At 37.0% G+C, this 26,473-nt stretch overlaps 1 protein-coding gene across 5 annotated transcripts in view; it reads left to right on the forward strand.

The window, feature by feature from the left end:
- The window catches only part of ATP2A2 (ATPase sarcoplasmic/endoplasmic reticulum Ca2+ transporting 2), a 47,974-nt gene that overhangs the window by 12,782 nt on the left and 8,719 nt on the right, over positions 1 to 26,473 (forward strand). For all 5 annotated transcript variants that reach the window (XM_052795898.1, XM_052795893.1, XM_052795894.1 and 2 more), the window contains 11 exons: positions 10,934 to 11,014; positions 12,834 to 12,919; positions 14,030 to 14,494; positions 17,236 to 17,324; positions 20,645 to 20,747; positions 21,161 to 21,292; positions 21,384 to 21,506; positions 21,692 to 21,910; positions 23,186 to 23,521; positions 23,782 to 24,002; positions 25,058 to 25,260. In XM_052795898.1, coding sequence (XP_052651858.1) covers positions 10,934 to 11,014; positions 12,834 to 12,919; positions 14,030 to 14,494; positions 17,236 to 17,324; positions 20,645 to 20,747; positions 21,161 to 21,292; positions 21,384 to 21,506; positions 21,692 to 21,910; positions 23,186 to 23,521; positions 23,782 to 24,002; positions 25,058 to 25,260 — 2,058 coding nt within the window. The remainder of the gene's footprint in view (positions 1 to 10,933; positions 11,015 to 12,833; positions 12,920 to 14,029; positions 14,495 to 17,235; positions 17,325 to 20,644; positions 20,748 to 21,160; positions 21,293 to 21,383; positions 21,507 to 21,691; positions 21,911 to 23,185; positions 23,522 to 23,781; positions 24,003 to 25,057; positions 25,261 to 26,473) is intronic.

Below are 26,473 nucleotides of genomic sequence, written 5' to 3' on the forward strand. Positions count from 1 at the left end.
TAAAACTAGGTGGTTCTTGTTAAGTGTCAGGAGTGATTGCATACTCATATTTTGTAGGTCATTATCAACTGTTAACCAAGTGATTGTTCCTTTGGGAACAATTTAGGGTGTACATCAAACTTTCTTTCCACTAGGGTCACTTTGCTTTTAGAGGTGATAGCTGTCTCAAGAGAAGGTAAATATATACCCTTAAACTTGACTATCCTCCTATTTTAATTAGCAGGCAGAGAGAGTATGCACTCAAAATGAAGTTGGTGCTGGCTGTCTGCCCAGCTTTCATTCCTTGAGAAACTTTAACATTCGCTGGGCCCTGTCTCAAGCCTTCGTTTTGTGCATAGGATGATTCAGCTACAGCAGCTCTGGCTAGGATAATTCAGAGTGTGAATCTCAGGAAGGCTGAAGCTGGTTTCCTCTTAGCATCTGTTAGTGAAGAACAAGTACGAATACAAAGTGCTGATAGCTGAAATAAAGGGTGAATTATGATACCTTGTCACTTACTCTGCTGTTTTGACTCACTATTACTGCACTGTACAGTCAAATCCCTGAGTTCTGCAATGAGATTTTGTTTTAGCAGCTGACATATTCTGCGCCCTTTTGAGGCAAACAGAACTGTACAAATTACAGATTCTGCAGGAGATGTCTAGTACAAATCTTCATCCTGTTTTTAAATGTCAGCGGTAGAATGGTAGTTTTGGAATCAGTTTACATCATGGGAGTACATTGGGGTTGTTTTGTGGTGCTTCAAAGCAGTATTGGTAGAATTGCATGTTGATGACTATGTATTTTGTACTGGTTTGGGATATCTCATTAAGGAAAAATGCTGGATTTTGCTGCTCTGCCAGATGTCTAGAGCACAGAAAACTTTCTGCCTGATTCTTTGCTATTTCAGAAGAGGTGGAGGTTGCATTTTCACCTTACAGAAAAAGACAAAGCTAAATTTTTATGTGAAACACATGCAGGATGTGTGGGCTTTTACTTACCTTGCTGTATATTGTTAATATCAATAAAATCAATTAGTTGTGCCATCTCTTTAAAAGGCCTATGTCTGAAGGAGAGAAATTAATTGGAAATAAACCGCTGGCTAGCGTACCTATAACACTAGGCTGTCTTTAACATAGTACCCTATTTTTCATAGGATTACTACTGCATTATTTTAAAATCTGCTTGTAGAACAGTGTCTGATAGTGTAACACATGTAGAACTGATTTTTTTTTTTTTTTAAGAAGGACAAACTTAAAGAGAAACAAAAATTATCCAACTTTTATGACTGTCCTTGAAGATGGGTGGTCTAGCTTGTTAACTGACTGTAGAAGGTTATGCTGGTTAAAATACTCACTTAAACTGGTGGGTCGAACAGTCCCAGGCTAGTCTTAAGCACTCCTTGTATTTTTATTATATTGGCAAATATAATCAACTGCAGCTTCAAGTGAAGGTAACTAAGTGTAAGTCATGTGGATGCTTAATACAGAAATAAGTTCTTGGGCATAATACAAACTCTGATGCTGAAACAATAAATTCTAACTTGTAGATAGACAATGATGAAAGTTTAATTGTAATCAAACTCAGAAAAGCTACTGAGCAAGTAGAGAAGAGCAATACACTGTGTACCAGCATTAGTGTCAAGACCTGGAGGTGAGAGAGACTGTGTGCATGCCTGTGCCTCAAGTGTAAGAGTACTGCGATGGCCTTTGACATGGTGTTTGCAAAAAGATGACCGTGTAGGGAAGTGACAGAGCACTTCATACTAGGATACATATCTGGGTATGGAATTCTAGGCAAAGTGCCAATGACATTTGTGTGTCCAGGCAAATATCTTTCAACTGAGTGGCATAAATAACCAGGTGATAGGTTTCTCTCCTATGCTGATATCTAATTTGGAACAACTTTCTACAGGTCTTCCGTTACAAAATAGTTGTATTTAATGCTATAACAGCTTTGTTAATTTGAAGTAGCTGTATGTGGGTCTGACACACAGATAATTCTTCATTGTAGGAATTGATAGATTGGTATTGCAGTTCAGGGGAATTGGGGGAATATATTTGCCTCTTTACATTGCAAGAGTTCCCTGAGAATAAGTAGCATTGAACTGTTACCAAAACCATTTGGTATTTTCAGCAGCTTTGAACCCATTAAAGATAACCTGCTCGGCTTAGCATAACCCAAAGACAGTGCAATAATGGTTTATACTATTACTTTTTATTCTGGCTCCGTAGGCTATTTGTAGAGTTTGACTGTGTTCATTATATAGACTATTCAGTCTGCCTTGTGGCCTTCTAAAATAAAGCTTCTGGAAGATACTTTCTTTAATTGATCTGTCAACTGTCAACAGAGGAAACAGATGCTGGTTTATTTGACTTGAAGTAATAGGGGGAAACTGCAGGTCTGCATTGTCACCTTGCAGTAAATATGGAATAATCCAATTCAGGTTATCCCTCAAGTGGTAGATAACATACTGTCTTATGTGTCTCTTGGGCATCAGTGTGCATACAGATACTGCACAACACTTGATGAGTAATTACTGGTCCGTTTGCCTAGTAGCTAACAAATTCGACATAAATGCTACACTAAAATTTTGCAGGTGTACTAGCAGACACTGTAGTCCATGTTTGCTCAGAGACTGTGCAGACATGAATTTCTTAACTGTATATGTTAGGAAGACTTTCTTCCATGTCCACTTTAGCAGAGATGGTGAAAAAGATACTGTACAATCAACAGGAACTCTTTGGGATGAAGTTGGGGTTACAGGTTTGGTATGTATGCCTTAAATTTGCTTGCAGACCTCTGGTGGGCATAGTTCTCAGAACTGTAGTGTGTAAGGGTTACTAAGGTACACTGTTTGTTTCTTAGAATTGATGAACTGAAAAAAAATCCAGATGCTGTCCTCAAATGGCTTTTCAGTTTGCCTGTCTTAAAAATGGATTATTGCGCTGCTATAAAAGCTCAAGTTTATTGGAGGATGCTCTCTAAATTTGTAACTAGTGGCTGTCTTAATAGATTAAAGATGTCCTTTGTTTTAGTTGAGTTTTTGTTTGCCTTGGTTAAAGTAATATTTTAAAGAGAAACTTAAACCAGCATGGCCTTAGTTCTTAGAAGTTTTGTATGAAGTCCAGTCTGACAAATTTGGGAGCAGAAATGAGCTTTGTTCAATTCCGTTGTATTTTCCTGTCTAAAATGTTCTATTTTAGATACAGCATATCTGATTTTCTGTAATTTAATAAATGAATGTTCATTAGTTGCAATCTGTAAGTGACAAAACTGGAGTTACAGTAGTTCTTCTTTTCCCTGAAGTGCTAAATGATGGTTCTTGTGATCTGTTGTTACATCTGTAAGTACTCAACAGCTTAAAAATACAGAGTTCCCAGAAGCTGTTGCTTACTATTAGTGTGTATTCCAGAAGACTTAGTTTTAAGTTTATACCTGGCATAAAGTGTGCAAGAACTACTTTCCAAGGCTTTTAATTCTAACTGCAGAGCACTTTAAGACTTCCTAAAGCATAGATGCCTTATAATTAAGGAAAGATAAATTTTGGGGTGAAGAAGATTGGGAAGGAAGAGTCTTCAGGTGAATTATGTCAAACTCCAGTGTGGTTATGAAGAGTTACAAGTTCTCTCTGATAGTATAAGCAACAAATGTTGATGTTGCAAATCTTGCTCCAAAACATCTGGGTCCTTGTGCCTGTGTTACTCGTCTAATAATTAGAATTGATTTTCAGACTCAGTGCTAGAGATGCAGAAAAAAAAATAATGAAAAGGATGGAGTAAGACTTAAGTCCAGAATGGTGACCTGCTGGGGGCTGTTCTAAAAGCATACTGCGAGAGCATCTCTTGATATGGAAAAAAGTTGACTGCAAAAAAAAAAAGTTTTGTGGTGGTTTTGGTTTTGTTTTTTTTTCTTTACCTAGTACAAATTGTCAGGTTTGTTTTTTAAAGATGAAGCATGTGTTTTGCTTTTTCTGTAAAGTACTGCTTTTGAACCAGAAAACATATGGAAGTAGGAGTGGTTAATAAATACACATATGAGTAGTGCACAAATCTGTGAGCTTCAGTGAGCATTTTGGCTGTCAAACTCTTAACACATCAGAGACAGTTTTGAGATAACCGGATGCAGTCCAAACTCCATTCCATACTCCACTGAAGTCTGGAGTTATGTGAGGTTCAAGTCGGGGCACAGCCTAAACTTGTGTCACTTTCAACACACATTTGAAAGCTTATGAAACACATCTCCAATTTTTTCCCAATTCTTGTAGCATTTTCCTCAAGAGTTGCCAAACTTTTAAGTAAAAATAGTGAAACTAATTCTGTTTTACTTGTTTGAATTCAGAACATATCTGATGTTCTATACTCTTGATTAGAACCAATAGTGCAGCGGGGTTTTATTATAAGCACAAATAGTACTGAACAAAATGCTTGAACATCAAGATACCATATCACCCTGGCAAAGCAAGCATTTTTTTGTAAGGCTAAGGAAAGCTTGCATTCGGAGCTATGCTGCACTTCAGAATTCTTACTGTTCGTTCTTCTGTTACCCAAATGCAGCTGAACTTGGAAACAGGACTTCAGCTTTGGTGTGACAATGTCATTGTCTACCTGATCTGGCAAAAGCTGAAGGTTAACCTAGCAGTTTGTTCTTTCTGCTGTTAGATATTTTTATAGGCTGATAATAAAAGAGTTTTCAATCTAGAAGGCAGTGGTATAGATTCACTGATTAAAAGCTAAAGCTAGACAAATTGAGCTTAGAAGTAAGTGCAGGCTTAGAAGCAGGGTACCTGTCCATTGACACATCTTATTTAATGTTCTGGTGCCCTCTTCAGAGCGAATGACACTTAAACTATGTTTTTACAGAATGAGAAGAAATAAAATAGGAATAATTAGTCTTATGTACTGTTTAATAACAGTATATCAATTTTTATCAATACAACCCTCAGTTCTGACCTCAAAATATTTTGCTCTCAGAAAGCTAAGCTTTTTCTGTCTTTTTCGTTTTCATTGGTAAGACTGCACTATGTGTAAGTGTTCTGTTTGAAATTTTTTTAGCTTCTACCTCTAACAGTTCTTAGGTTAAGATAACCACACTTCTGCATACGGTGCACAGTAAGCTCCATGGATGTTTTCTGTCTGTCCAGAATGCAGAATAGCATATGATAGAGAAGGTTATTTCATGAATGTTTTCTAATATGTAGCACGCATCATAAATGCAAAGAATGAATGTATTCAAATGTATCGTTCTGTCATCTTGGCAGTAAAAGCAAATACTGTTTTACTAGTATGGTTAAAACTGAATGGATCAGTGCTCTTACAATCTTTGTCTTGTTGGAAAATAAATCGATCTTACTGGTTTGCAGTGGAAACTCAGACTTAATGTTTCATTGTGACTCTTCAAATTTTGACAATTTGACACTCTTGGCCTTATATGAAAGTGTAGGTGGACTCAATCTTCCTGTTTTGTAGAGCTTCTGATTTTTGGTAGTATTTTATTATACCCTGTTCAGGAAGCGTTAAATACTTAATTTTTCTTCTGTAGTAACAGGTTTTAAGTTTCTGATGGTCTAAAGAAATCAAACACAATAGGAAGACTAGATTATGTGCATGCAAAGCGGGGAAGGGGAGCTAAGCTGATCTCGTGTTAAGGAAGTTTAATACAAAAAACAGTTGTGCTGCAACAGCTATACTTCTAAATAGAAACAGTCTGTTCTGTAAGTTTTAACTATTACTGTTGCCCAGCAGAAACGATACTCAGTTCTGGTTGATCAAAGTATGTAGCATCCCATATGTGTTATTTTAAGCTTACTCATTTCAATTCTTAAACTTTAAGGTGATACCCATGCTTCATGTAGGAAGTTTAAATTGCCTTACTAGTAAAAATTCACACAATGGTGTGTCCTCTAATTTAGAGGATAAGAAACATATTTTTGGGCCAGAGGAGGCTTGAAAATAACTCTTCAAGAGGCTAAAGATCACATTAGGAAAAGTGGTTTAAATAACTGTACCCATAATAATATGCAATGTTGAAACAGTTAAAGAAGATAGTTGCTAACACTTATTCCATTTCCCTTTTGATGGTAAAAACTCATGCATAGTGTATTTTGAATCAGAGATGTTCTAATAGCAGTGTGGTAGGTTATATCTGCTGGATTTGTTAGTGTATCTACCCTAGCCTGATGAAATTAGAGCATCCTAATAAAGAGGAGAAAGACCATAGTGTCTTAAAAATCAAAATACATGGAATGTGTCAACAATGAACCTTAATCTGTTAAGACACTTAAAAGGGGGGAAACAACACAATTTTATACTTTTAAAATATTATTTTTCCTCTCCATTTGGTGTTTTATGGAAGTTGTTTTGGGGATGTTTTTACTTACTTTCAGGAACTGTTTGTGTTCCCGAATTGTTCAACCATATGCTGAAATAGTATCCCAGTTCCTCAGAACTTGCTTAAAGAGGAGTTATCAGGTTGGACAACAGTGGCAGAATAGTTTAGAGCTGTACTGACAATCTTTATTGCAAAAGTCCAGTTCCAACCCCAACCTGCTGATAGCAGATATAGGTCGACACTAGCTTTGGTTAATGATAAACATAAATAAGAAGGGGTTAGGTACACATGTTGTGTATGAACAACCATTCTGACTTCTACAGGAAAAATTACTCTCATTTACTGTGATTGCTTAGAGGGGCTTTTTGCAAACATATCACTTTCTTTCCTAAGAAGATGAATTGTTCTTCTAACACATTAACATATAAAAGAAGCAAAACTTTTTACTTTTTATAACGTACCTGTCTGTAAACCTCCTCTTAGCAAGTCTTCAGTTGTGGGAGGGATCAGAGGCAGTTAACAGAGCTGATAGCTGTGTTCAAAGTACACATTTAAAGTAGTAGTTTTGTTTTGAGGACTCTTGTGTATCATGGTGGCTTTGAGGGGATAAAGTTAATATTGCTTCCCGAGCCTGCCATCACCAACAAGGTTGATTAGAAGATCTAGAATATCATTTGCGACTTGAAAGATAAGTATGGCCCTGTTGCAGTCTAAAGTTCTCTGTTGATACCCAGATGTAGCTAAAACTATGTAACAGGGACTGAAATCCATGCAGCTTTAATAGTTTATTTTCCCTCCAGCTTCATTGTTCATAGAACATGTGCCCCATCCCTTCCACCTATATTCCTGGGCTGTTTAAACCACAGGCTGATCTAGCCTGCAACATGCTAATAATGCATTTTGGCTGTAGAGGACTCCCAGTGAGTGTCTCAAACAATATTCTGACAGAATTCTGAAGTTAAATGTTTAGTATTATTGCTGTCTTGGAATTGAAGACTTTTGTTCATGAGGAAGCCCCTTTGTGGGGAACTGCAATCATTTCTGCAAATGCACACCTGTTTTGCTTGATGTACTCAGTTTATAAGTAGGGTTGTACTACGCTTAAAATCAAACATATATGTAAATGACTGTACATAATAGAGTGGAAATTGACCTATAATATTGCCACAACACTGGGAGGAGTAGGATAAAATGTGGGGAGCTTTGAACTTGAGAAGAAAAGCTAGAGTGTTGGGTATAATCAGTGGGGATTTTGGCAAGATAACATTGCTAGTTACAGGTAGCTGAAGAACCCACTATTTTCAGATATTAAATTGTCTGTATCTTCAGTGAAAGCATATGGCTTGTTTAAAACGATTGACATAAACTTCAAATTCGTACTGCAACTAAATGCCACTCCAGTTTCTATCAAAGAGTGGAAACTGTAAATTGTCTGCTTCAGTATAGACTCATGCACAGTTAAATAAAATGGATTTTTTTTTTTACCCCCATATGGGGGCCAGGTTGTTTTTAAATAGATTCCTTTATTATGTGCTGAAGTTCAGTATTAAAATTCTAAAATATTATCTTTTGCGTGAATAAAAGGATTCTATGAATAAAGCTGTAATGATTTGAACCAAATCCTGCTCTTGCTCTTCCCAGAAGCAGTCAATTTTACAGTGAGAGGGCTGTTTTAATCAGTAGTTAAGTACTTGTCTAAACTATGCTTTAAGAACATGTATCTGAGCAGTTTTGAAAGCAGCTTATTTTATTTCTTCAGAGCTGTTGTAGAAATCAAGTGACTATTTGGGATTAAAAACTTTGGTTAAAATAATGATTGAACACACTTCTGCAACTGACTTGCTGTTTTAGACGTAAAACTGCGGGATTATATTCGTTTAGACTGTAGCAGCTCTGTACTGAGCAATGCAAATGCATGCTCACCTTCTAATTTCTTGTATTTCAAGCCTTGGATAGTGCTTTTACTGGTTCTGTGGACTGAAATGTAATTGAATTTAAAAGGCCCCCCCCCCCCAAAACCCCCAATTTCTTTCCAGTGTTAAAGTGTATGGAAAAAAAGCCTTCTACTTGCAGATGCAATCTGCACTAGACTGCTCACTGAAAATTTCCTGTGGGTCCCTATCTGTCATAGGATGATTTCCTATCTATATTCAGTTTCAGTTATGCTCATGAAAGTATATTCAAGACTATAAGTGACTTAATGTCATAGCTGTTATTTTGCAAAGAGCTGTTTAAAATAGTTCTGTAATTGACCCTGATGTAGAGCTTTCCTGGCTATTGGAAATGCCTTGAATATTTTGCTACAGCCTTCTCAAACTGAGATGGTGAGTGAATAATGTGTCTTATCTTAAATTGTTGAGATAAACTTAAAGCTGCAGTATCATAATAAATTTAACACTTCAGTTCTGGTGATTCAGGCAATTGATAGTAGTAGTTCTCATGGGAATACTGATGTTTGAATATCAATAGTCTGCTAGAGCAGGGGTCCCTCCTAGTACTTCAGGTGTTGTGAATATTGTGTTTGAATTTGAACAACTTGGAGCTGTTCATAAGTAGGTTGGAAAATTACTTGTACACTTTGCCATATGTTCTGTCCAGTTACTTGAATGTGTTAAGATTATTTTTTTAACAGCTTCTTCTTTGTGTTATGGAGTGATTAAGTCTTTAACAGTGTTGTCAAATGTGGTAATGTATTTGAGTTGGCTGTAGTTTTCCAGCTGCTTTAAGTACTTTGAAAATGTTTATGCAGATTGACAGGCGTTATACCACATCGCACTGAGGTATTAGCCTGTTGTTCAGTGATATCTGAAAACCAGCTGCTACTATATGTCTGCATACAAACCTCCTCATGACATCAGGAGAGCATATTGAATAGTTTTGCCATTTTTGGCCTAGGTCACGGTTTGTCTAATGCTATTTTCTCTTGCTGCTCAAGGGCACTGTGGCTTAAATTAGTTTTCACATGCTATAATACAAAAAGGGAATTTGTGGCTATTTATTGGATCCCTTCATATACGTATGCTTACAAAAACATGTGTCTTAAGTCTCCAAGCAAAACTAAGCAATCTTTTGCTGATTTTAATGGTTGGGGTTTCCTTGACCTTACAAAAAGTCATGTGGTGCAAGTTTACTTAACATTTGAAGTAGCACTTAATTCTCTTTTCTTCAGCATTTTGTTCCATAGTTTTCCTGTGTGAGTGGTTTTATGTTCTAAGGCTGTAACACCACTGCAGAGTTTTTCATGGTATTATTTGTTAATGTGCATTATTGCTGTTAGTTGCATAAGCAGTTCCTGCAGGAATTGCAGCTTGTTTAACTTTACTGCAGGGACACAGAGTCCATTTACTGAGAAGACCAGCTCTTTTTAGCTAGTTATTCTCCCTTCTTTGTTTCTTTGCATTATTTTATAATAAAAAGGAAGTTGACACTTGAGTACTCACAGTGCTAAATTATGTTAGGAATGTTTGATTATATGCATTCATTGGTAATATTGACATGCAGAATGTAGACACCCCCCCCCCCGAGTCAGAAACGTGACTCTCATTAATATGCTTTAGCCAGTTAATTTGCTTGCAGCCATTTATTTGCAGTAGTCACAAAATGGTGGAGCTTTACTTCTTTTCTTAAAAACCAGGAAAAGCTAGATAAGAGAAAGTAAGAAGGTGGAAGAATTAATTCAGGGGTGGTAGAGATGGTGGAGCTAAACTGGCCACACAGCTCTGGCAACTGACTTCATTATTCTCTGCCATCTTTAGGAGCGTGCTGTTAACTTCTTGTATCATCTACTGCCTTGGTGTCTCAGATACTTGCTAGTGGAGGTTTTTTGGTTTGTTTGTGGGTGGGTTGGTTGGTTAGGTTTTTTCCCTCCAGTGTTGTCTTCTGCAAAGTAGAAATACAGATGACAAGATGAACATAGCATGGAGTTTTGTGAAGACTTCAACTGGGATAAGGATTGTGATATATTTAATAGAGTAGCATTACTGAAAAATAAAGCTAGTGTATGATCTGAAATTAACTTCCAACTCTGAAACACCTGGCAGTATTCAAAGTATAACGTTAAAAGAGCAGATTTGCAGAGGCATGTTATTCTCACAATTGGTGCCAAAGAAAAGGAAAATACAACTTCTTTTAGTTTTTAAATAAATAAATGTGGATAATATTCTGATATTTGGAGAGCAGAGGACTGACTTTGGGCACAGAGAAAACAACCAGAAGACTTTCCAGGAGCAGTCATTCTGAAAAGGAAACTTGATTCACCTTAGCTATGGGTTTTGTTTGTTTATAAGTACATATTCTGAAATTGATTTTTCTCTTTAGAGTATTTTCCCTTTGCTTTCAAGTGGTAGTCACGTGATTAGAAAATCCAGTGATTTGCAACTTCTTTCTTTGAGGTTAGGTAGGCGTAGGGATCCTGAAGGCAAATCTAAATTGCTGAAGTATTATCAGATACTCAGAAAACTGGAATATTGCAAACCACAAAAGCAGTAATAAGCTGTTAGTAACTGTTCAGATGACTTAAGGTTACTGGAAAATCATTTTCCTGGCTGATAGAGGTAATAGTATGCTTGGTTAGAAATCTCTCAAATAGCAAAATTCTAACTTCGTCTTGTTCATTTCTTTGTAGTTGGAGACAAGGTTCCTGCTGATATAAGAATTACTTCTATCAAATCTACAACTCTAAGGGTAGACCAGTCAATTCTCACAGGTATAATTTCTGTGAATTTTGGATAATTATGTGCATAATTGAAAGTGCTGTTTCACTGTTTGTTTAGAATAATCCATTAGAAACAAGCCTGTAGCTATTCAAGCACTATGTTGCATTCAAGTGCAGTAAATTTCTGATCTAGTAACTTAACTCTTAGAGTGGCTGAATGTGTTACTTCATCATTATTGGCTTTACATGTTCACTTTAGTGGGACGAACATTCTTAGTGAGACTAGTAATGCCTTTTTGGTCTGTCTTTCCCCCCACCCTGAGACACACAGTAGTAACTTGTGGGAGACTAAAATAAAAAATGAAGAATTTCTATTCTAGTTTATGCAACCTTCTAGGTTGGAACATCTTGTTACTGCTCAAATATGAAAGTATGGAAATCTTACTAAATGTCTTCTGTAACAGTTACCCATTTTCTCTCACAAGAGAGTAACTTTTTTGAAATACAGGCAGCTTTTCAACTGCTGTTACTAAAGACTCAGCACACTAAAAGCCTTATTTGCTGAAATTCTGTGCGTGCACATTCATGTGTTTTCTGGTACCATCTCGCAAGTGCAGGAGCTATATTTAGAGCACTTTTCAGATTTGTTGAAAACAAAATAAAGTAGCAGTACTTCTGAATATAGGAAAGAAGCTAGGAATCAACCAAGCATGCTATAATATTTTTCTCTCAGCTGGAACATGAAGATCTGTCTGCCTGTTTTGGTAGCATAAATTAATGTTAACTAGTCCTGAATTTTAAAACAGTAAAGTATTCATAAGAAACCTATTTTTGATCCTCAAATCTGTCTTGAAACAGGCTCCAAAGTTTTGCATTACAGATCCTGAATAGCACAGAACTGATCAAGCTTACTTATGTTTAGCATAAGAAAATGTAGGCACTCCATGTTTGTCAAACTATCAGAACTGAAATAAGTAGAAGAAATCCACCAAAAGCCTACATAAAGGGAATAATTACTTGTCTTTGTTTAACTAACAGAATTATTTTTTAAAGAAAATCTTTTCTGTTTTCAGCCTATTTTAAATTGATGCTTAAGTCTCCTAAGCAATAAAGTAGGACTGAAGTCTAAGATGCTACTTAACAAAGCTTTTAAAAGTAGGAAGCTTCGGCTCTCTTGAGCTTACAAAAAGTAGTGTGCTCTTGGCTTCAGTCACTGAGTTACCACCTTGTGAAATCTGATGTAATTAACATCTGTTTTTATAGAAAAGAAAATTTTCTATACCTGTGTGACATGTTTATAGAAATTGATATATTTAAGGTCTTTATGGAAGAGTTCTCTGAAGACTTCCAACCAGAGGAGTTAACTAACAGATGCCTGCATGACACTTAAAAAAAAAAAAAAAAATTCTGCCAGTAAAACTGTGATGTACACCATCACAGATGTATAACTGTGGTGACATCTAATTATTTAAATGAGAACATACCTCTTACAGTGCATAGAGAATAGAAATGCTCATTTCTGCATAAGAAGCACACAAAACATCTAATTCATGCAGTAGATCTTCCTACATTAAAAGGAGGAGTGGAGTACCAGCTGCTTACTTTTCTTATTCCTTCAAAGATTTGTATGCTGACTATGTAAAATGTTTACTTAAATCCTTTCCTGTTTTCATTAAAAGCCAGCCATTCAATCTTTTTGGTCAGCTGAAATACTTCCTGTTTCACTTAAGCAATTAAATAAAATCATTTGAGGAAAAAAGTTTGACATCTTAAAAAATTTTAGGACTGAGGATTGTAACTTTTTGATTCCCTACAGGACTCAAGATGGTACATGTATAATCTCTTCTTAAGACTACTGTCTTTATTTTAGGTGAATCTGTGTCTGTTATTAAGCACACTGACCCTGTGCCTGATCCTCGTGCTGTAAACCAAGACAAGAAGAACATGCTTTTTTCTGTAAGTTATTTGTTCTGAAATTTTCAAAACTCTTACAATACAGAAGCTGATAAACAAATGTGCAGAACTTCAGGACTTCACCTAAAAGCTGTATGACTTCTTTGCTGTATTCTCTATATGCATCTGTATGCATGTCTCCAGGTACATCGAACTGAAAGATTTCAAAATGAGAAGTAACTTTTAATAAAAGCTGTCTTCAGGCAAGATGCTTGTTGAAACCAGTTTATATGAGGAAACTGATTTTTGTCCTTCACAAGAAAGTCTTGAAGGGTGGAGCACGTGCACTTCTAAAGTACTTCTATACTACTTTTCTAAAGTAATAGTTCTTAAGACGGATAAGAATGCCCACACAAATTGTGATATTGTGTTGCTAAAATTGAGAACTAGCTTTCTATATAAGAATGAAACATTTTATTCAAATTTCTTTAAAGGAAGCATTGGATGCCCTTCAGATAACAAAAATAACAATTCTCTTTATTGTTGGTACGCTCCTTGTAGAAAATCTTGTCCTTTTTCATGTTAAGTATGTTCACACAGGGAGCCCCAGAGAACACATCTATTACTCATAGTAAATAGCATTGTCTGGCAAAATACAATCATAATTAAAAAAAAAAGGAAAAACACACTTAAGATTCCAATTGAAATACGTACTGCTTACTCAGCAGCTGGGTTTGACTATGCTGCTTATAATAGATCAATACGGATTCATTTTGAGCCCATTCTATGAGCAGAAATTCTGCAGTTATTCCCTTACAGATACTGGGGCAATGTCATTCTCTTCCTCTTTACCTTTTTCTATCTCCTAGCTGAAACACAGTCTGGACTTGTATAAGGGTTTTGGTTTTGGGTTTTTTGTTTTGGTTTGGTTTTGGGTTTTTTGTTTTGGTTTGGTTTTGGGTTTTTTGTTTTGGTTTGGTTTTGGGTTTTTTGTTTTGGGTTGGTTTTGGGTTTTTTGTTTTGGGTTGGTTTTGGGTTTTTTGTTTTGGGTTGGTTTTGGGTTTTTTGTTTTGGGTTGGTTTTGGGTTTTTTTAGTTAAAAACAAAAACCCCACCATCAAAACCTGTTTATAGACTGACAAGTTTTCTCTTCCCTTTTCTTTATTTACATTAGGGTACTAATATTGCTGCTGGTAAAGCTATGGGAGTGGTTATTGCAACAGGAGTAAACACTGAAATCGGCAAAATTCGTGATGAGATGGTGGCTACTGAACAAGAGAGAACCCCGCTCCAACAGAAACTGGATGAGTTTGGAGAGCAGCTGTCTAAAGTCATCTCGCTTATCTGCATCGCTGTTTGGATAATAAACATTGGTCACTTCAATGATCCAGTTCATGGTGGCTCCTGGATTCGAGGTGCTATCTATTACTTCAAAATTGCTGTTGCTCTTGCTGTTGCTGCTATTCCTGAGGGTCTGCCTGCTGTCATTACCACCTGCTTGGCTCTTGGAACCCGGAGAATGGCCAAGAAGAACGCTATTGTTAGAAGTCTTCCCTCTGTGGAAACTTTGGGTTGCACCTCAGTTATTTGTTCTGACAAGACTGGTACGCTGACCACAAATCAGATGTCAGTCTGCAGGGTATGTTGAACTAACTTCTGTTTTTCTTTTTCTCTTCAGCCACTCTGTTTGAATAGTCAGCATTGCTTGAATTCTTTTGACGGCAAGTCTTTTGGTTCTCATATCATCAAAATCTTGCTTTATTTTCTTAAGATAAGCTTCCACTTTTAATTCAGTTTTCCACTGTGTAGTGTTTAAGCCTTTTATCTCTTCCCTTATTTAGTCATGGCCAAAAATAGCTGTACCCACATTTGATGGAAGAGAAAGTTGTTTGCAAGCAGCTTTCCATTGATTTGTCTGTAAGCCATTCAGTCTACTGGTAATTATTTAGTATGATTCCTACCTTTCTGAAACGGGATAATAGTTACACTGTAGAAACAGGATGTGTGTGAGTGTAAAACACTTCCCTCTTTAATTTAGCAAGATGACAACGGTGGAGAAACTTAGCAATGAGAAAAAGGTAGAAGATTTGTTACAGTAACTTGGATAGTCTAAGGTGTTTTCACTACTGAGTGGTTCCACCTTTATTTGGTTATCTTATCTTCAGTAGCTCTTACTGGTCTGATGTAGATCACTAGTGTTTTTAATGTGCAATATTGCATGAGTAATCTGGCAACTTGCAAGTGCAGTTGACCCTGTCATCAGTGTTGCCAGCGTCATCTTCAATGTATGGCATATTTTTAGGTAAGCATAAGTTATGTGCCCCTCTTCTCTTCCCCCAATATTCTTTCTAGTGTTGATTAATTTGAGACTTCTATAGCTAGTCACTTAACATAATGCTTGTTCAGTTGCCAGTTCTCTGTGCTTCCCATATACTTGATATTCTGTGTAGGAATTTTATGGAGAAAACAAGTTCTTCTGTCTAATAATTGTAGATGTTCAGTGGTGTAGGAGTTCTATGACAGCAAATGTTCAGAGTCATTACACTGGGTTAGAATTCCAAATGTGTAGCTGTTGAGCACTGCACACCAATGGCAAAAGTTTGTAAGCCTTAAGCACTTTATTCTCATGCGATTGATGGCTTTTTCTTTCTAACTGGTGGTTGACTTGTTCTGCTTCCTTAGGTATTGTAGTATTTATACCTAAGAGACACAAAGCAGCTGCTCATCAGTATTCCAGAGGAGGTTACTTGCAGTAGAGTTGCATAACTGCCCTAGTCTTTGCAGGGATTTTTCATCATGCAGATGCAAAAAGCAGAAGGCTTCCTGGTTAACTCATCATTTGTTTATTTAAAAGCTCAAAATGCTATACTCCTTATATTTAGAGGGCTAAATGTTTTAGATCTTGTGCAGTACAGCTTCCTTGGTTCCTTGTTAACCTCTGACAGCTACAGAATAACCTTAATTGCAAGATTTTGCAAAATGTAGCAAAATCCTAATACCTGTAAACAATATGCTTATTCTTGGTTTTACTCTAAGTAAAGAGATTGCTTAGCTTTCTAAGAAGACTGGTTTACAACAGTAATTCCACTTGGAGTTTTATTTCTCGTGTTAAGTAGTAACTCCCAAGTGTCCAAAGGAACCCTATACTAAAATGTTTCAGTCAGAAATTATACTGCTTTAGGAGGAGGCTTGAGGGATTGTTTTAATGTCTTCCTGTGCTATCTCCCTCTGAGAATGAACTTACTCTGCTTTGTGGGCTTTTAATTTATCAGCTTGTTTAGCTTTTTGATTTTTAAAATCACTCTGAGGATTATAGGGTCTCCAGACGTTGATGCAGATCAGTTACAGAACACCTAATTATTAGGCTGTATTTTGTGAAGAGCCTTGCCTAAAACATAAGGCAGCACAATGAGGGGAAAGTAAGACATTGCTAAAATGTGATATGGCAAAATGGCTTATACTAACCAATGGGTAAGAAGTTCCATTAAGATATACTATCAATTAGTGAGAAATTTTCTTCTCTACTACCACTTCAGCAAGTCACAATAAGAGTATGACAGCTTCAGGCACTATGGGTTTTTTTTTATCTCTATCTTCCCAGATGTGGTTCTGCCTGCAGCTCTCCTAGAAAGGAAACAGAAACAAAGGAAAGGCAGATGCAGGTGTCTTATGGGGTACAACTGCATCCTTCAAATTGATGTCTTTATTTGCAAATAATGTTTCAGCCTGTGCTAGAAGGGCACTTGAGCTGTCTGAATGTTTTCAAGCTACCTAGTGCTACTGAATGGCAAAGTGATTTATAGCTAGAAAACGAGGACAGGAAGCAGTTTCACTTAGTGGCTGGTATTAAGGGAAACTGGCTATAGTCTGACTCTTGCCTAAAACCTCACCTCTTAGATCTAGAAGCTTCTCCTGTTTGTGGATGCTTTTGTTTTTACTTTGGCAAGAATTGTCAGTTTCCAAGCTGCCCTGTGCTGCTTTTGATTGGAACTGCTGTTTCAAACTTGTACATGAGAATTAATTTACAATTCTGAAGCCTAGGAAGATCTTGGGTATAGTCAGGATCGTCAAGTGGATGTCTGAGTGGTCTTCACAGCTGAAGTTAAGCATACATAGTTCATGTGTTTTTCAACTCTGATGTACTTGTGGCACAATTTAGTTTTCAAATGAGATCTGTTAAGCAGAAGTGCTTTTTTCTGTATTTCTAGCTTCAGTATAGGGAGCTGTTCAAATATATATGGGATCGAAGTGCAGAGTATTGTATCTGGTTTTGCCTAGTTTGTTTATTCAAGCCTCTTGTACCTGCTTGCTTCAGGCCTGTTTAAATCTTTTGCATTAATTATTGTTCAAAGATAGTAACACTTCTAACTCTAATTTCAGATGTTTGTCCTGGACAGAGTAGAAGGAGATAGCTGTTCTCTGAATGAATTTACTGTAACTGGTTCAACCTATGCTCCCATGGGAGAAGTGTAAGTGTTCTGTTGAAGTTAAATATTTTTCTGTTTATGCATTGACTATTACTTTAGGTTTGAAAAGTGATGCATGTAATAATATTCAATAATGGTTGTTAATAAATGAAAGCTCAACCAGTGAGAATGCACACTGAAGGACTAGGGAGGAAAGTAATTAACAGTAAAAGGAAGTTAAATTCTAGAAAAGTAAACCTTCATGAAACTTAATATAGTCTCCAATATTGCAATGTTCCTTTTGATAATCAAAAAATAAATTAGGGGTAAGTTGAGAGGATTTATTTAACTGAAATCTCACTGGATTGAGATTAGCTATCCCAGTGCTTCAAACTGAGGTTTACTTTTTTTATTTGAAACAAACTGCATAAATCTGCACAGGTAAGCCTCTGTTCATCTGTGAACACAATGTTTCCAACTCCCTTGCCTCAGAGAAGTTAGGAGGTTTTTTTTCTAAAGCATCTTATGAATGTGTTGGAGTTAATTCTTAAATTCTTATACTGTAAATTCCTGTCCCCTACCCTCAGTAGTTTATTGGACTCAGTGCATCTGTACTTGAATAGATGTGTGTGTTTGTCTCAGCCTTTGGTATTTGAGCTGGTGTTAAACCCACTCCCTTAGGAAAGGAATTACACTTTTGGTTTACTTTATCAGTTGCGAGTCTCTTCTAGTAGGATAGGTGGTTCATCCTGACAACTTCAGGCATTTTTAGGGCTCTGCTTCTAGAAGGAGAGCTGCTTCTTACTGGATTGTTACAGCTCCTTTTACTTGGCCAGTCTTTCATGTGTTTTTAATCTTATTGCTTCAGTATTACTTGCAGAAAAGTATTCTACTATGTATGAAGTAGAATTGAGATTCAATTATTGTAAACATTTCAGCCTTGTGGAGTTTCACATGCATGCCTCTGACTCCATGCAATCTTCACCAATCTCAGCAGTAATTATCTCTGTTTAATTTTCATACCAGTCAAGACCATGGTGTTCTCAGCAGCTTGAAGTCTTAATTCCCCAATTCTCTTTTGTTTCAAAGCTAATTGCTGTCAAAAGCTTACACTTTCGTTTCAGGAGATGGCATTTACTTTAGGCAAGGTGACATTCTAGATCTTGTAAAGCATTCAGCTGTTATGGTTTAGCTGGTCTCGCAAGAGCTCTAGATAAACAAAATAATAAAATATAGTGTGGTGACAGATGTCGAGTATAATAAGACAGTCATCAATGTATGTCAATGTTCTGGTTTTACTTGCTGAAATTGGGGAAATGTGAACAAGCATGTTAATCGCACTGCATTCACGTACTTAAAGAACATTCTGTGAAAGGGAAATTACCACAGAAAGGCTGTTATTGGAGCATAAGGAAACAAATAGCTAAATTCTCAAACCTTGAGGGCTGATTTATTTCTGCTTTTTAAATCAGTGGCTTTGTAAGGATTTTAAGTGACTGACTTCACCTTGGATTGCAGACTGTTGCTGAAAACACTTCTATGGGGTACTCAGGAGGCAGTCTAGTCCATTGCACTACCCAAAGCAGGACCTGCTCTAGATATGAACTGTTCCTGACAGATGTTTGTTTGTTGTACTTAACTTTGGATACCATTGTCTTCCACAGCTGTGTAGGCAGACTACTGTATTTCATAACCATTAAGCATTTTTGCAATAAATCTATAATTTTTCACTTACTCTTAAATTATTTGATACATAACTTTCCTTAAGATGCATTCAGAATATAAAATTACAAATATTTCTTACTGAAAAACTAAAATGTCATACTGACTGATTTCCCAGGGATGTTAAGAGATTGTTGAACAGTTTGGAGTAGTTTTGTCAGGTCTCAGCACATGCAGTGTGCATGCTCACTTGCAAACTGAGAGCATAAAACTTAATAATTAAGAACTGCAGCAAAAGCTAGCAGATTGCATTTGACCTTCAGATGAGTTCATCTTTAGCTAATTGGAAAGCCTGAAGTTTCAAGAAAAAAACTCCAGAACTGACCCCAGCAACTTAGACTCCATGTGCACTTGCCATTCTTCAGAAATTAAGGAGCACACAGATAAGAGGGAAAAAAACCAACCAAACAAACAGAACAAACCTGGTATAACAAGTTATGGATATTCAAATATGCTAGTTTCCTTCAAGTTCAGAACAGGTGATAACAGGAAGCATTAGCTGTGATAGATGAGGTGACAAACTGAGAGCTGCTGGGATGTTTAAGGAGTTGAGAGTTTAAAGCCACTGCTTATGGCTGTAGAATTATATGCAAAACGAAACTTTAAAAGCATACTTGTTTTCTTAAGATGCATTTTGTTCACATGCTGTGTTACACAACACTGGAATTTGTTTGCGGTACTACAAGAGACTGAACAAAAGCTTACATAATCAGACATGTCATAGTCTATGTTATGAATTCTTATGGAGTAGTGATCCACGTCTTTCTACCACCAGATCTTTTTTCCCTCCTTGAGAGCTTTAATGAAAGATGTATATGAGTTATGTGTTGCTAATTTTGGTAGGGGGGGGAAATAACAGTATTGAACACTGTCTTGCTTCTTTTATGCTTACTCTAGAAGTATGCTAATGTTCCAGAAAATGAATTCATTTATTATCTATTTCCAAATGTGAAAGCAAAGAAGGTGCTTCTTTTTTGTGATATCTAAATGGGGCATTACTTGAGGAAAATGTACCTTCCTTCTTTCTAGAGACTTCAAATATTCATCGTTAAGTGTATAAGACTACTAGGAAAAAGTGTTTCTTTTCTAGTGGAATTCGTATTGTGAAATGACTTAGCTTTTCATTGGTTTAGGAGGTTCACATATAGTACAGATTAATTTTTAAGAAATTAAGGAAGCCAAATCTGCTTTTATGCTTGACCAGTGCATGCATTTCATGCATGGCAGTAAATTTGCAGAATGCGCAGTAAGGCTAAGGAAGCTAAACTCCTAAGGTATCCAACAACATGCCTTTCCTACTTGGAACTCCCCTCCAAGTCCTGCACATACTCTTAATACTGCTTTCATATGCCTCTTCACTGAGCTCTTCACTTCTCTTCTACATTGCTATGTGACTGGCACTGGAGGAAATAAGGTTTTGTAATCAGGTAGTGATTTCATTGACAATCATGTAATTCTGTTCATGACTCTGATCTAAATTTCAGAACTGACCTCTATCAAACCTGCTCTTCTCAACAATTTCTGGTTCTGTAGTTCCAAGTCCATAGCTGACAAGCATTGTACTATATGGAAATACAGTAAAGGGATTAAAGAAGGTGAAAAGGTGAGATGCTAATACTAAATAACTAACTTAAATCTCCCCCTTTTCTTTCTTTGGAAAGGCATAAAGATGACAAACTTATTAAGTGTAGCCAGTATGATGGCCTTGTGGAACTTGCAACGATCTGCGCGCTCTGTAATGATTCCTCTTTGGATTACAATGAAGTAAGTACATATCCTAGAACAGAGGATAGTGTGAGAATGAGGATGTTTGTTCTGATCTGTCTGTGGTAGTTCCTTTCAGTGGTAAATCCCCTTCTAAGTCAAGGGGGAAGAGTATTTAGGTCCTCTTAAGTATTAATTCTGGGAGTGACTTTTTTGTTGAACACTGAGAAAACTAAAGCCAAGCAGCAAGTGTAATCTGGAACTTGGAGATCTCCTGGTGTGTAGCATGCACTGCTACTTTCTTGCTTTGCCTCGCCTTCTTAAGGTTGCTGCATCGCATAATGACTTAAATGCTTGATGATAAAGTGCTGACATCCTTCTCTGCTCTGCAAAGCTGCTTTTTAAAAATAGGTTTGCTTGTTTTGTAAGCCATAGTAAGTCTTGTGTTTTTGTTTGCTTTGTGTTAACTAAAGGCTAAGGGAGTATATGAGAAAGTTGGTGAAGCCACAGAAACGGCACTTACCTGTCTGGTTGAAAAGATGAATGTATTTGACACAGACTTGAAAGGACTTTCTAGAATTGAACGTGCAAATGCTTGCAACTCGGTCAGTACTCTTTTATCTGGAATTCATTGGGGAGTGAGTTTTGTAGTATGTATTATTTAAATGCATTTTTGTACTATTGTTTTTTTACAAGGTGATAAAACAACTCATGAAGAAAGAATTCACTCTGGAATTCTCAAGAGACAGGAAGTCTATGTCTGTCTATTGTACACCGAACAAACCAAGCCGCACATCCATGAGTAAGATGTTTGTTAAGGTCAGTTCCTCCCTTGAGAAAGTGTAGCTGTGTAACAGCTGTAAATGTAGCACAACACTAAAAAACTATGGCTCAACTAACTGCAGCTTGAAGTTGAAGGAAGGACTTTGTAATTTGATCAAATGTTGTAATGGAAAGGGTTTTATTAAGCTAAACTATGTTTGGGGGTTTTTTTGCCTCTGCAGGGTGCTCCTGAAGGTGTAATTGACAGATGTACACATGTCCGTGTTGGAAATGCTAAAATACCATTAACCTCAGGAATTAAACAGAAAATAATGTCTGTCATTAGAGAATGGGGAACTGGTAGAGATACATTGCGTTGCTTGGCTCTGGCGACCCACGACAATCCACCCAGAAAAGAGGAAATGAATCTTGAGGACTCCTCAAATTTCATTAACTATGAGGTAAGTTTAGTAAAATATCCTTTTAATGCTTCTTTCTCTCCCAAACTGGAGAATGGTGACTCCTTATGTTTGATTATTTCTTGAGGAAGTTATGTCTGAGAACTTGTTCTTCCTGGGTGTTTTTGATGTCAGACGCAATAGTTAGCCACATGTGTGGAGGGAATGTTCAGTTTAAGAAGAGGCTGTTTGTGTCTTTGAAGAAACTGTGTTCTTGATGGCTGGTATAGATGCTGCTGCTTGGCTAAAAGTATAAGAAGAAACCAGTTACAACTAGCTGCGAATTGTATTATTTTACATAAGTACTTAAGGTCCTTAGGATCATAACACCTTAAACTGTTCTCAGACACTGACTCTGAAAAATATTCCAAAAATTGCATTGTGGTTTCAGCTTCAATGATTTTCAGTTTGAAATTGCTCAACTGCAAGACCTCTTTGGGGATTTTGTGATGAAACATACCTGCCGTTCTGTGCTCTAAGACTCAAGTTCACTTCCCTGCCTCCATGCTGTCAGCTGCAAAAGCTCAGTCCATGATTAGCATCTTAGCTACTCTGTAATTTTCCAGTGAAATCTGTATCTGGGATTTAGAGGGGGGGGGAATGACAGCAGTTGTATGAGAGTTTTTGGCTTGTGCTCTGTGCTTCTGGCACTGATTACTAAAAAGACAGACTTGACTGCTTGCAGGTTGAATTTGCAAGGCTGACAACCAGAGCACATTTTAACTAATAAAACGAGTGCATTTGTAGCAAGATATGTTTGGAAAGGTAGGGTCCCATTTCAGAGTGTGGTCATGCTTTGGGAATTAACTGTGTCCTCCCATATGCTCATCATGTACATGGTACCATGTAGCATTGTGATTCCAAAAGCATTAAATTCTTACTTACCTCCTCTTACTTGCTAATGTGCATGTAGATTTGTGACTTCTCAGTTCTTCTCCAGCTGTCTGAATTCAGTGTCAGAGCTAAAGTTCTGTGAAGACTTAGTACGGTGAAACAGATAACCTCTCTGAAGTAGCCCTTTCAGGGAAAAAAAAAACCAACCTGACAGAAGAGCAAGTATATTGTTAATAATACACTGGGTTTGACCAAATGGTAGGATGACATAGGCCTCTCTCTTAATTGCTCAATGTAGAACCACATAATATTGTGGACAAGGAGTAAAAACAAATGTCGCTGTGCTGTGAGATATTTAGCATGCAAGGAAAATGATTGTTTCACTAATGTCAGATGAGAAATCTATAGGATCTTGCACTAAAACTTGGTGCTGTCTTGTTTCAGACCAACTTGACCTTTGTTGGCTGTGTGGGTATGCTGGATCCCCCAAGAATTGAAGTAGCTTCATCTATAAAGCTGTGCAAACAAGCTGGTATTAGAGTTATTATGATTACTGGTGATAATAAAGGCACAGCAGTAGCTATTTGCCGTCGCATCGGTATCTTTGTGGAAGATGAAGATGTTTCTACAAAAGCCTTTACTGGTCGTGAATTTGATGAACTCTCACTTGCTGCCCAAAGAGATGCTTGCCACCATGCCCGTTGCTTTGCTCGTGTAGAGCCTTCCCACAAATCCAAAATTGTTGAGTTTCTGCAGTCTTTTGATGAGATTACAGCTATGGTAAGTAATTGAACTTTTACTTGGTTTGAAAGGCGCACACTGTGTTTAAACCCCAATGATGCCTTTTCAGACTAATACCTTGTTCTGGAAAACACCTGCTTCCACGTTTCCCTGAACTCAAAGCCTCAGAATAGTTCTGCATTTAAGTGATTTTTAAAGATCCAAAACCACACCCAGTGCAAAATTCCTTTCTGATCCTATATTTAAGTACCCACCTTTTTTTTTTTCTTTTTTTTCTTTACTTTAAATTCTTGTTTTAGACTGGCGATGGTGTCAATGATGCCCCTGCATTGAAGAAAGCAGAAATTGGAATTGCTATGGGTTCTGGTACTGCAGTGGCTAAAACTGCTTCTGAAATGGTTTTAGCAGATGACAATTTCTCAACTATTGTAGCTGCTGTGGAAGAAGGACGTGCAATTTATAACAACATGAAACAGTTCATCCGTTACTTGATCTCCTCCAATGTTGGAGAAGTTGTTTGGTAGGTTTAAAATGTTTGTTTCTTTGAACTAGCATAGTGATGATGAGTCTTCTGTTATTCATTTAATTCCAGTATTTCTCACTAAAACCAGAGAAACAGGTTCTCTAGGTAATTGATCATTGTGATTGTGCGGAAGTCTGCACACTTCTAGCCTAGTCTTTACTGGAGAATTTTAGCATACCACAATTGCATTGCATATAAAGTTCTAGCTCAGTAGGTGGCTAAATGCTTTACAGTTACTTCGATTGGAATAATTCTCTCGAATAGGAAAATAAAAACCTTAATCAAATATTACAAGATCTGGTATTTCAGATAACTTAGTCACATATATAGCTGAGATGTTCGTTTAGCGTCAAGTTACAGAAGAATGTGTCTTCTGTGTCTTTGGAAGGAATGGTGACCCAAGGCCACAGAATGCATTTCTGGTAACAGAATGTAAATATTGATCTCCTAACAGTTACTTATATCAAAGCATACTTTCTCTCAGAGTGGAATGTAATGCAGCAATTGTCTTGCCTTGTTTCTTGTAAACTTTAAAGCTGTCCTTCATATGGCTCTTGCTGCAGACCCTGTTTCTGTTCTGTTTATTCACACAGGCTTGGAGCCATGAAAGTTACATGCTCATTAAATTTTTGCAGGGACTAGCAGTAATCTAGCTAAATGAAGCTTAGTCATTTGAGCTAAAATGCTATTATGTCTGCAAAAGCTCTAGTGTCTTCTAGAAAGTGGCTTGCAAGCCTTTATGCACGTATGTATGTATATATTTACCTATACAGACAAGTAGAGCAGGGAAAAAAACAAGGCTAAAGCAGAAACTGTTCAATTCCCAAAGTTGCCAGAAGAAGATAATGCTTCAAAACTTATATGCCAGTGGTTAGAAGTGTTTGCTCTTGTGTATGTTTTCAGTTTTCTGAATGTGAATATTCAGCTTGTGATATTAAATGGATAACTCTGTATGAGAGAACAGAAGTGACGCTACAGGCTTAGGCTTGAGCGTTAAAAGGACTCATTTACATGCACAAGAATAAGCTTATAATTGGTGGGTTTTTTTATAGTATCTTCTTGACTGCTGCCCTGGGTTTTCCTGAAGCTCTAATTCCTGTCCAACTGTTATGGGTAAACCTTGTGACGGATGGTCTCCCTGCTACTGCTCTGGGATTTAATCCTCCTGATCTTGATATCATGAATAAGCCACCACGCAACCCTAAAGAGCCACTGATCAGTGGATGGCTCTTCTTCCGTTACCTAGCTATTGGATGTAAGTAGTAATAGCTTTTTTTTTTTAAGTAAACTTAGGCAGGTAATTTTTTATTTTTTGAGATCCACTTGAAAGCAGTTTGTCTAATCTCCTTATATGCTGAAATCTTGAAAGCTAGCAATAGATATTCTGTGGAACTGGTATTCTTCCTTTGTTTTGTTTTGAGATTCACACTTTTGCTTGGCACGTTTGCAGACAGTGCCATGATAGGAACAGTAAAGTTATGATTTATTTTGTTTTTTTTTTCATTGGTAGCAACTGAGGCATCAAAAGCCCTAGTTGTATAACATCAGTGTGACATTCACCACTTCATCAGAATCTTTTGATTTTGACAACTAGGAAACCCTTAGAAATTTTATAACTGCTGTAGTGGATTAGACCTTCAAAATTGTCTGATGGTGGATGGTGTTACAGTCCTCAAAAGAGAGAAGGCCTTCAGGAATAGATGAACTTAGGGCCAAGTCTGACCTCTGTTCTCAAGAAGCCACCTACTTGCCTTTTCCCATTTGCCTCATTCCAGGCTGAAATACTTTTTAGCTCAAAGCATTGAGACAGCAGACTTCAGCTTGTCCATGCAATAACTGTCAGCCTTAGGAAGACGAGCATGTTGTGGGATTGGGAGTGAAGAGCCAAGACCAGCCATTAGTGAATGCGTACCTGCATTAGCTGTTGAGGTTGTATGTAGAACTACTTCTAAATCTGAAAATGGCTACTGTCATGTATCTAACCTAGCATTTTTGTGCTTAAGTAGAACAACACAACAGGTTTGCTGGCCTGGCTATAATTGGGGAAAATAAAGGAGTATCAATTTATTAAATCAATGAACATAGATTTAAACCTTAAATATAGCTATAGTACTGTAAAGCTAGAATAAGTATCTATGTGGGTACTTACTGTACACTGTCTTCATGCCTGAAATTGTCATCTTAATTTTCCTAACTGACTTCATAGATCTTGATGTGAGTAAACCTCAGTATTAGTTAATGTAAGTACAGACACATTGGGTTCTGGGAGGAAAAAAGAAAAATTGCAGGTTGATTACTCCAAGTGATACCCTTGTTTACCTTAAATTCTAGCTGTCAGCTTCCATAAGCAGATAATAGAATCTGTCCAACAGTACAGTACTTAATGGTTATTTAAGTTACAACTGGTGGAGCAGATTTATTGCATAGGAGATAGATGAATTACAATATTTTTTTACACTACTGGAAGT

The sequence above is a fragment of the Harpia harpyja genome, chromosome 9 (genome assembly GCF_026419915.1).
Source record: "Harpia harpyja isolate bHarHar1 chromosome 9, bHarHar1 primary haplotype, whole genome shotgun sequence".
In the NCBI taxonomy this organism is placed as follows: Eukaryota; Metazoa; Chordata; class Aves; order Accipitriformes; family Accipitridae; genus Harpia; species Harpia harpyja.